At 29.8% G+C, this 11,131-nt stretch overlaps 2 protein-coding genes across 4 annotated transcripts in view; one reads left to right on the top strand and one right to left on the bottom strand.

Moving 5' to 3' along the window:
• Window positions 1-11,131, top strand: part of LOC145181543 (uncharacterized) — a 50,852-nt gene that overhangs the window by 1,662 nt on the left and 38,059 nt on the right. For all 3 annotated transcript variants that reach the window (XM_090077720.1, XM_090077719.1, XM_090077718.1), the window contains exons 2-8: window positions 7,216-7,278; window positions 8,352-8,639; window positions 8,754-8,969; window positions 9,227-9,400; window positions 9,733-9,930; window positions 10,088-10,865; window positions 10,951-11,054. In XM_090077720.1, the coding sequence (XP_089933846.1) occupies window positions 7,216-7,278; window positions 8,352-8,639; window positions 8,754-8,969; window positions 9,227-9,400; window positions 9,733-9,930; window positions 10,088-10,865; window positions 10,951-11,054 (1,821 nt within the window). The remainder of the gene's footprint in view (window positions 1-7,215; window positions 7,279-8,351; window positions 8,640-8,753; window positions 8,970-9,226; window positions 9,401-9,732; window positions 9,931-10,087; window positions 10,866-10,950; window positions 11,055-11,131) is intronic.
• LOC149891535 (uncharacterized) lies at window positions 3,281-4,257 on the bottom strand. The gene has a single exon (XM_090080422.1). It carries the CDS (start codon window positions 4,238-4,240, stop codon window positions 3,281-3,283), a length of 960 nt encoding a protein of 319 aa, XP_089936548.1. The 5' UTR covers window positions 4,241-4,257.

The raw sequence follows: 11,131 nt of genomic DNA, 5'->3' as shown, positions 1-11,131 counted from the left end.
CCAAAACACAAGGCAGTTAACCACTCTGACACACCAATCCAACTCTGAAGTAATTGTTCCATAGATTTGGGGATGCCTAATGGTTTCTTCACATCTATTCTAGGCAATCGTTGTTTGCACCATTAAAATCTAGTAAAAGTTTACCATTGAAATGAGGTACAAGAAGAGCCTTAAATAAAAATATATTTTTAATGTTTGCTAATAGATTGCTTTGCTGCTTTTCTAGCTTCATATGAGGAACTAGTTAAAAGAATTAGTTTATCCATGTTAATCCTAACTCCCCTTAAAGCTGGGGCAACAATGTTCATTGCTTCTCTAAGTGTTGCTTTTGTATGATCTAAGCTTGTTACAAACAACAGATTATTGAATAAACACAACTTCTCAAATTTTCTGTTTTTAGATATTGTTAGAGTTTATTGTTATTATTGTTTATTTATTGTAAGAGCCAACACATGAGCTTTAAACTCCAGTTGCAGTTTTAGAATTTGTAAGGGATTACCAATGGTAATTAATAATATTAAAATCTTTAGGGTCATTCCATATGAAATCATCCAGGCCATGACACCCTTATGTCTCAGAATTTGTTCATTTTTACTTCACTTGCAGTCCATTTTAAAACAACAATAACTGCAAAAATTTTAGTTAAAAATACACATGGGTTCCAGAGATATCGTCAGTTAAAATAATGTTGAGTCAGCATTTTAGCAACTACAAAGCAACTTTGATATATTGTATCTTTATAATGGTTTGGGGAAATTTCCTAAAATTTGGTACCCCAAGAGATTTTTACTTGCGGAATCCAAAAAGAGCACTGTCAAGACTCCATTGTCTCAGGAAATGCCTCGTTTATCCAATTTTGTTCAAAATTATTGACTTGTAAATTCATGATTTTTGGAGGTAAAATGAAGGCTGTGGCCCAAAATCAGGAATAAAAAGTTTAATTGTATATCATTATTTTATCTTAGGTCTACTGAAAAAAATTAGATTCATCAATTGTCTCTCTAATACTTGATCAAAATTTGCGTTTTAAAATTGTGTCTTTATAAAAAAATTTTAATTTTGTAACGAAAGCAAATGAAATGTTTTTTAAAACGTTTATTTGAATAAAACCTCAAATAGTGTTATTTATTGACTAGTTTAGGACGTTTATAGTCATAGGCCAAGGGAGGGCCAGCGGGCCTCTGACTAGTTCTTCCCCTCCCCCATCTCACTGGATTTTTTTTTTTTTTCTTTTTTTTTTTAACGCATTAAATGATATAATAATAAATAGTTATTAAAATTCAATTTAAAAGCATAATTTTTTTTTAATTTAAGTTTGAGAAACAATTTTTTTTCATTATTTACCACTATATAGAATATAGTTAAACTATATGAATTGGCATGTGATATATCAAACAATTTTCAAAATATCCTGAAATGAATTTTCAGGATCAGTTTATCTGTTTGCCTCAACTTGTTTTTCCCAACTGAAACATGCTTTTTTTTTCTGACACATGCTTCTCATATATTCCATAACTTTTATTTCAGCATTTGATTTCTAAATTGTTGGAATGTTAATTATATGCCAAATTTAGAAAACTTTGTTGATCATATTCAAACAACTTAAGGACAAACTCAGTTTGTTTGATTTTAAATCACAAAACAAGTGACACAGAAGCTGTTTATTAGTCTACAACTCATTAAAATTATCCACATTAAGGACATGAATCTGTTGCCCAACTAACCAAACATTAAAGGTCATCTTGGAGTAGTTGTCTGAAAACAAATTACATGACAAGAATGAAAGACAATAGTTATAATATTTGGAGTTAACTAACAATTAAAAGCTATATAAACTTAACCAAAAGTAATCAATAATTAAACTTTAGACAAGCTCTTTTTATTTCCAGCAGATATTTTATGAATTCAGCTATTTTACATATTTATCTAATCTAATTTAAAGTTCAAAAAGTCAATAAGAGTATTACTTATCATGAAACATGCATAATTATATATATATAATGTACATATGTATATAATACATATTATATACATATGTACGTTAGGGTGGTCCATTTTAAACTTTTCTTTGAAATTTTAATTGAGGTTTTTACCAGTAATAAAATTTGATATAAAAACCCTAAATACAAAAAATTTTGAATTTAGGACAACTTTTAGATCCCCCACAAAGCATTGGAAGTTAGAATAACGGATTGTGCAAGTGTTGCGTAGCTTTTTTATTCACTAATTGTTATAGTTACTTAGTGGGATTTACACAATTTAATTATTAACCATTAGAAAAAAATTTTACAAAATTTTACAAAATTTTATTAATTTATGACTATTTGTACATATCCCACAAAAGGTTTATTGAAATATTGATAAATATACAATTAGCAAAGTCACTGAAATTTTATTTGTTTGTTTGTTGAAAATTAATTTGAATTGATTTCTTTGAGAAATATGCACCTTTAAAGCTGTTTCGATGCTTTTCCACAACTTAAGCAAGTTGTTCCTCTCTACTGGATCAAAGCATTTGTCTTTTATGTTTCCTATAAGCTTGATACCTCGCTCTGCAATATCATTGACACAAGAAAGATTGCATACAAATTTTTTTGCGGAGTTCAAGTCCTCAAATTTGTTCTAATGTACTGATGGAACGTTTAGCCATTTTTGGGGTCTGTTTAATTTTAACAAATGAAAAAGCAACCATGACTTTTCGCCAATAAAAGGCGATAAAAAAGGTTTTCTTTGTTACGCCAAATAATAATCGGAGTCTTCAGTTTATATGGAGTAAATACTTTAGGTCTTGGTAAGTTTATAAGTTTCTGACCCATCATAGTCTTTTCTACATAACTCACAGAGTTGTCGAATGAGGAAAAGACTACTAGCTCCTCAGATAAGTATTCAAGGTGTCTTTCAAAAGACTTGATGGTTTCCTCTACACTTTCAAGGTTGATTGATTTAAGTTTTCTCATTAAGTAAAAGAAATGCAGGTCATTAGCTGGAGCAGCAGAAGTAATAACAGATTGAAGAAAGTACTTTGCATAAAAAAGACAAATGTACTCAGCCATCCTCTTTACCTTTCTTGCTTCTTCATCAGTAAGTTCAAAAGTACAAGCTATTAGGAATATTTTTGTATAATAAATGGCTTTTGCATCAACCTTGCATGATGATCAGAACCAGCATACCAAATGCGGAAACTTCTTTTAATATGTCCACCAAAAAAAAGTAGAGTAAGCTCCACTAGTTCGCAATAGTCCTCATGAGGAAATGTTTTTCTCTCCAAGCAATTGATTGCCTATTTCTTTACTTCAAGTGCTTGTTGAAATAAAAAACTATTTTGATCATGAGGCCAGTCCCACACTCTAAGTTCTTTTATATTCTTGTTGAAGTTATAAAATTCTTTTTTGAACCTTTCAAACAACTGAACTCTTGGTGATTTGTTCGGACCACAAATAGCATTGGATGTTGCTTTTATAAAGAGCTCTGGAATATGATGTCTACATTCAAGTTGGAGTAGAGAATGCCCAATTTGCTTCTCAATTAGAATTGCAGCTCCACTGTTTGCAGTTGTTGTATCATAGACAAGTGCAACAACAGATGCTTTTAATTGCCATTTATCAACTAGGTTCATCACTGAACAACATTGCGTTTGACCAGTCCCGTCAGCAATTTTAGGAGTACCTAGCAATTTAGGAGGTTGCCCTGCATACACAGCAAGTTGCTCTTCCTCTTTTCTAGTAGCTTGCTTGAAAGTTCTTCCATCCCAATGAATTTCCAAATATTCAGGTGGAATCCAAGTTTCTTCCATTAATTTAGCTTCTTCAATTCTGTTAGCTGATCTTGCTCTATGAACTGATGATTTAGAAAGTGTAACATCATTTAAAGCTGCTCCACCTAATGCTAAAGTCTTTCCCAAAATAAGTAGCTGTTGTCTTTCACTAATACAGGATCCATCAGCAACTGTACACGCTTCTTTTAACAGTTCTCTTTTTGAAATTTTCATTGTTATCACTGATTTGCAATGATGTTCTTTTTTCTCTTTCACTGAAAAACTTTTATCTCTTTCATCTTCTTCCGTAATATCTGAAGAAAATTTGTCGCCCTTGTTGACTTCATTATTATCAGTAATGGCTAAACATTTGAGTTGCTGTTTCTTAGTATGAAGCAATTCCTTTCTTTTCTTTCTTTCCTGATACTGTAGTTTGATGTAGCGTTGTCGCTCTTTTTCAGCAAGTATTTTGTCAACTCTAGCCATTGAGCCCACCTGAGGAAACTTTCATTGGTATTTTAGAAGTTCCCAGTCAATAAGCCACTCGTCGTTACCAGAGTGTTTCAGCAATGTGTAAGTGTCTGTATGTGATATATGAAACAGACTGTCCAGTTTAATTGTAAAAGATATTGGCGATAAAAAGCAGACATTCTTCTTGTTTAAATCCAATGATTTAAACAAGAAGAATGTCTGCTTTTTATCGCCAATATTTTTGTTTATAGCAACAGCAGGAATATGTATTGAATGTAGTGAGCGTTTTTTTCCTGGTCTAAGTACTGACTCTTCTGCATCAATAGATGGATTATTTCCAAAACTTTTACTAGGTCTACCAATCTTCTTTAGTATGGGAGCCATTGTCGAGGTTTAATACAAAACTGAAGCTTGTAATATAAGCGCTGTTATTGACTATACATTTAGATATATACTTTGCAACATTAAAATGATATAGAATAAGGTTCATTTAAAGGGTTGTAAATTAAACTTATCAACGTTGCAGCATGTTTTTAAGAACTATTGTTGTCTCAAGAGAATTAAGACTTAATGACTTCCTTAAATGCAATTTCACAATATTAAATTCATGATGGAACGAAAGTATCGATATTATAATGTTTGAAATGTATTGGAATAAGAGTAACTAAACTGAATTATGTTATGGAATATATTTAGTACAATAAGTTGTAAATTAATAAATTTTTGTAGAATTATTTCTTAGTGATTGTCAAATAAATTATGTGAACCCCATTAAGAAAAAAACAACAGTTTGTTAGTAAAAACTTTGCGCAAGTGTTGCACAATCTATTACTTGAACTTCCAATGTCTTGTGGGGGATGTAAAATTCGTTCTAAATTCAAAATTTTTGGTATTTAGCGTTTTTAGATAAAATGTCATCACTGGTAAAAACCCGGTTAAAGTTTCAAAAAAAAGTTTAAAATGGACCACCCTAATGTACATGCATACTTTTTTCAAAATATTAATTTCTCTGATGTTGCCTCTGATGAACTTCTGCCAGTTTTTTGGTGTTACTTTCTTTTGGTCATGTAACAAACTCCCACACCCAAATTTGTTTGGTACATGATATCTACTATTATATAAAAGTTCTCATTGAATGTATTGTATTATATTTTCAAATTTAAATAAACTTGTCTTCTGGTAGTAAACAATCAAAATAAGCAGTATAATTAGCTAAAATAACTACAAAATTCTGTCCCAGCATACCAGAAATGAAAAGAGCATTCATGAATAATGTGTAGAATGCCTTTGAACAGAGAAATTGTCTGTAAGTTTGTCAAAGAAATTGTTTGTAAGTCAAAGGGCAATCTGACCTTTTAAGTTATAAGTTTTAAACATACAAAGTATAAATATTTCAATAAAAAATATTCAAATCGCTAATAAATTTTTTTAAAGTTTTTTGTCTTTAATGCAAACTGGCTTTACATTAAAGACAAAAAACTTAACAGAAAACATATTGAATCAGGAAGACAAGTAAAATACATGATTAAGAAAGTGGCTTCCATGTCAACTATATATCCTTCAAAAATAGCAAACAAGCCAAGAATTGCAAACAAGCCAAGTACAAGTAGTTCCAGTTCAGTAGTGTTAATAATACTGGAGAAGATAAGAACAGCACAGATTCCAATTTTGCAGAAGAGTATAACCCTCAGAAGAAAAAGTATCAAACAAGATCTGCTGCCATGCTGATGTCAAAAGTATTAATTGATCTTCAAAACTTAGCTGATGAAGGATTTGATGTACCCACCCCATCACAATCAGGAATTTGGTGTTGAGTGATCAAGGATACAGACAACACTAAAGCACAATTGAAAAAATTTATAACTGAAGAGGAATTCTGCTTCAATTTTGGCTGGAAGCGATTTGACAATAAAGAATATCAGATAGTCTGACTTAAGAATTCTGCAAGAACTCTCAATCTTGGCATTTTGGCTTGTGACAATGGATCAGCTAAGAGATCTTTTTTCCACTGCAATCCCTACTGGACAATACAATGCATGGAGGGAGAATTGTCAAAAAGATTATTTCTAACACTTCAGCAGTCAATACAGGTCAAAAAAGGTGTTTTTACTAGACTCCAGAGACAGTTTAGACAAAAGGCAAGTTTCAGTTTATTGTTTGTCAACACCACATTCTTGACCTAGTTCTTTGGCGCTTGTTGAGTTTGTTATTCCTAATAGATTCACAGTCACCTAATATCAACTATCAGTTCATTAAAGATGTTTTAGCAGGATATGATGACATGTAAAAAAGTTATTGCAGCAAAAAAAAGAATGCGTGAAAAACCATGATTGAGGAATGATTTCAGTTGTTTGTTTTTTTTTTTTGTTTTTTTTTTATATCTCTGTGAAGCATGGTTTTCTAATCAGCACTATACAGAGGGCTCATACAATCAGTTTCATGCTGCTCTCCAATTTGAACTGTTCTAAGGCTTTAAGATGTTTTTCCATCCACTGGATACAGGAGCAATCAGCTCTTGATGATTTTTTGCTCAAAAATAGTTGCTGAGTGAGCTGTCAAGATGATTGATGAGCTTCACAACACTTGTAAAACTCACAAATATCTTACCAGCAAGTTCATAAATAGTAATTTAGAATTTAAAAACATATTTAAAAAGTTACTGTATGGCATGTTGACAGTTTTTGTAATATATGACTTGTAAACAGACAAATATTTGTATATTGGTTCTGTATGTTACAACAGCTCATTAGGTGCAGGGTTTTTTTCATAATTAAGCAAAATGAAAGTCGTTTCTGAAAATTATAAACAAAAGGTCATGGCTTTTAAAATTGAAAAATGTCATAACCCTAACATATATATATATATATATATATATATATATATATATATATATATATATATATATATATATATATATATATATATATATATATATATATATATATATATATATATATATCATAAATAAGTAATATTTGTTTATCATACAGAAAGAAATACAAAGCTTGAAAACAAGTGGTAGCATATCTTCCTCCTCAAATGTTTTACCAGATGTAAGTTTGATTCCTATTTTATTTATAAAAATTGATTACTTATGTAAATGGAAAATAGTAAAAGATTTTGTAGTCATGTCATAGAAATGTCTTTGTCCTTCAGTGTAATTAAAGTATGCAGGATTTGAATAAATTAGCTGGAGATCATAAATACTTATTTTTGGTGTTGGGTAATAATTCACAAAATTTCTTTGCTTAACTACTTTTTATTTTAAATTTGTGATTAGCATACTAAAAGATATGAATCTTACTGTTTAGTTTATTTTTAACTATTGCACATAATAGAGACATTTAAATAAAGAATTTTTCCAACGGATACAGATCTCAAATAAAGTTTTACAAAATTTATTTTATCAACTTAATGTTGAACAATTTGATGTTTAAATTAATAAAATTTTATTCTATTGCACCTCAAGGCAATCAACAAAAGCTAAAAATTGCTAGTTGCCTTGAGGTGCAGATGGGTAGAGGATCTGTCTCCTCACTCTCAGATAAAAATGAATGTAGCCATGAAGTAAATTCCTTATAAAACCTCATGATAGAGTTTTTTTATGTTTGGATTTTTCAAGCTGCACTAGGTTCTCTTTGCAAAATCAAGCATCCTTGAAAACTTCTTTAATGTGGTCCCATAAGTATTTTGATAAATTAACTGCCATGGAATTCAGATTACTGAATTCCATGGCAGTTAATGTTAAATTTGAATTTGGTAATGCCATGGAATTCAGATTACTGAATTCCATGGCATTACCAAATTCAATACTCAAAAAAATAAATGCAGCTCTGATTATGTATGTATGTATGTATGTATGTATGTATGTATGTATGTATGTATGTATGTATGTATGAATGTATGTATGTATGTATGTATGTATGTATGTATGTATGTATGTATGTATGTATGTATGTATGTATGTATGTATGTATATATGTATGTATGTAAGGATTTTATGTTATCACAAAAATTAATTACAAATAAAGTTTTTACCTAATTCTCTTTAGTTTTTCAAATTTTACTCATAACATTTTAAATAAGAAAACAGTTTGTGAAAACCTTTAACATCCTAAATATTCAGGATAGAGAAGAAATTAAAGAAGAACTGATGCGGCTGCGGCGCAAGTTAGAAGAATATCAGACGTTAAACTTGCAGAAGGACGAAAACATTCAAATACTAATGCAGCAAGTTCTTGAAGCTGAGGAGTTGAAGGATAAAGTCGAAGCACAAGAAAGAATAAATTCTGAGAAATTAATGTTTGAATTGGCTGGAAGAATTGAGGCTCATGAAAAAATTAGCAACAAGTTAGAAGAAATGCGAAATGTTATGGGGGAGAAAGACATAGCAGTACAAAATATGGCTGATGAGGTATATTAACTGTTTCAACATAGCTTCTTGTATATTTTTCAATGTAATTAATTTAGAGTAATTCTTAACTATGCAATCAAATTTGATATGCTGCTTCATGATGTTTAATTTTAGATGGCTGCTAAAGATCAACTTCTTAAAACCAAAGAAGAGGCTGTTAAAAGGCTTAAAGTACTTACTCAAGGCTCTGAAGCTTCTGAACAACTTATTGAATCATTAGAGAATGATAAAAAGGAACTTACTAAAGAAGTTGAAAAACTAGTAGGAAAAATCAAAGTTCTTGAAAAAACAAATCTTCTCCAAAAAGAAACAACTGTTGCATCACATAAGGTCTCTTTTTTTTTCTTTTGATTGTTAAAATTGTGTATTTTTAACATTTGCATGAATGTGTAATAAAGTAGTTATATTTTCAAAATTTTTACAAATTTATCTGTCTATTATTTTATTAGTTTGGTTTAAATTTTAAATTGGTCTAATTATTACATTTGCTCAATCTGTTTTCTTCAAATTCATTTTATGTTACTTAATTAAAAAGCAAAATTATTAGATAAGATTTCTGAGGCTTTATAATTTTTTTTGTTTTTAAGGATGAAAGAGTTACTCAACTTCAAGACCTTGTTCGAAAACTTGAATCAGAGTCTAAAATTATTCACAATCAGCTAGAAAAATCCTCCAGTAAAATTGAGGAACTTCAAAAACTTTTAGAAGAATCAGAAGAAAAGTCAAGTTCTTTGGAATTACAGAACATTCAGCTCAACACGGTTAACAGATTAAGTTTACATAGTCTACTTCTATTATCATAGAAGTGTACTATATATATTTTACTGACTACTTTTTAAATTACTATTTATTCTACATTATTAAAAGTAGCTCTAACTCAAATCTGGATAAGTCTGGATAAGTGAAGGCTCTTTCAAATCTTGAATTTCCTGATTTTATCACACTAATGTTTTAGACACTCTCTACCTTATAGAATCTATTTTGATAAAGATATTTTTATGCACTGAATAAATGGTCTATATATATTACTGTTTGTAGAAGTATTTTTTTTAAAAAATTTTTATTAAATCTACTATATCATTTCTTCTTAAAGATGTACAAAGAAAAAACCAAAGAAATGGAAAATCTTTTTGAGAAGTTTAAACTAAAAGAGGAAGAAGCAAGTTTGTTTGAAAAAAAGTATAAAGATGAAGCTGAAGAAACTAATAAATTAAAAGATCAAATTAATCAACTTGGGGCTGAACTCACAAAAGCTATTGATTTTGAGAAAAGTTCTAATGACTCTCTAAAGGTAACTTCTTTTATTTTAAGAGTATAACGCTTATAACTGTAAATTTATTTTTGCTAGAAATCTTTAGCAAAATAAAACTGAAATATCTTGTTCAGAAATGTTATACAAGCTGGTATTTACTGCTGATGCTTGTAAATAAACTATATTTATTGTTTAGAATAACTTAGAATTCACTACTAAGAAGCTGTCTGATGTTGAAGATAGAAACAGGGAGCTTTTAAATGAGCTTGACTTGTCAAATTACACTTTGCAAAAGTTTCTAGAATTTGAAAAAGATAACTCAAAAACAAAGCTCTTGCATCAAGATAAAACATCAAATGCCCTCCATAACATTGAAAAAGAAGCCTTACACAACAAAAGTAGTACTCAAGAGTCAATACCTTATTCAAATGAAGAATCGAAGAAGTCCATTGATTTTATAAGTAATAAATGTAGTGCACTTAATGAGGAATTGGAAAAGGTAAAGATGTTACTTAAAGAAGCTGACACCAAAAATGAAGATCTTGAAAATCAACTTTCTAGTGCAAGGTTAGAAATAAGTAAGCTAAAGTTAGAGTTTGAATCTGCTGAACAGGACCATAAGACTCTTTTGAAAGGTAGTGATATTGCTGCAAAAGACTTAGCGGCAACTCAAAAGGAACTAGAGTTAAAGAGTGAAAAATGCAGTGTCTTAGAGAAACAGTTGTTAGAAAAAGATCAAGCTGAAAAAATGCTTTGTCTAGAAATTGAAGACCACAAATCTGAATGTGTTGCACTTAATAAAGCAATAAGGGAACTTGAGACTGTTATCCTAAAACTTGATGATGATATTTTAGGTGCTAATAATAAACTAAGTATTGCCAAGATGCAAGAAGACTCACTCAATGAAATTTTAAAAGCTAAAACAATACATATAAGCGAAATGGAGAAAGCACTTGGTGTTTTTGTGAAAAACGGTATTTAGGAAGTTTATTTTTATAAAATATTTTGTAATAAGGTGATTATATGAGGGCATATTTAAGTTTAATTGTTTTTATTTAGTGCAAAAAGACTATCCAGTTGAAAATGAAAACTTTGTAGAAGTGCTGAATATCCTTGAATGCGAAAGAATAGAGTTAGAGTTGGCATTGAAAAATGCAATCAAGGTTCAATAATTAGTTGTTTTGTAACTTTACTGTTCACATATGATTAATGATATCGTTAAATTAACTTGAATGAACCA

Source organism: Hydra viridissima, unplaced genomic scaffold, assembly GCF_058129835.1.
Source record: "Hydra viridissima isolate aposymbiotic clone 2 unplaced genomic scaffold, HvirCarnegie_v1 scaffold_2, whole genome shotgun sequence".
Taxonomy (NCBI): domain Eukaryota; kingdom Metazoa; phylum Cnidaria; class Hydrozoa; order Anthoathecata; family Hydridae; genus Hydra; species Hydra viridissima.
The sequence above is the reverse complement of the archived record's forward strand: the minus strand, read 5'-3'. Positions and strand labels throughout refer to the sequence as shown.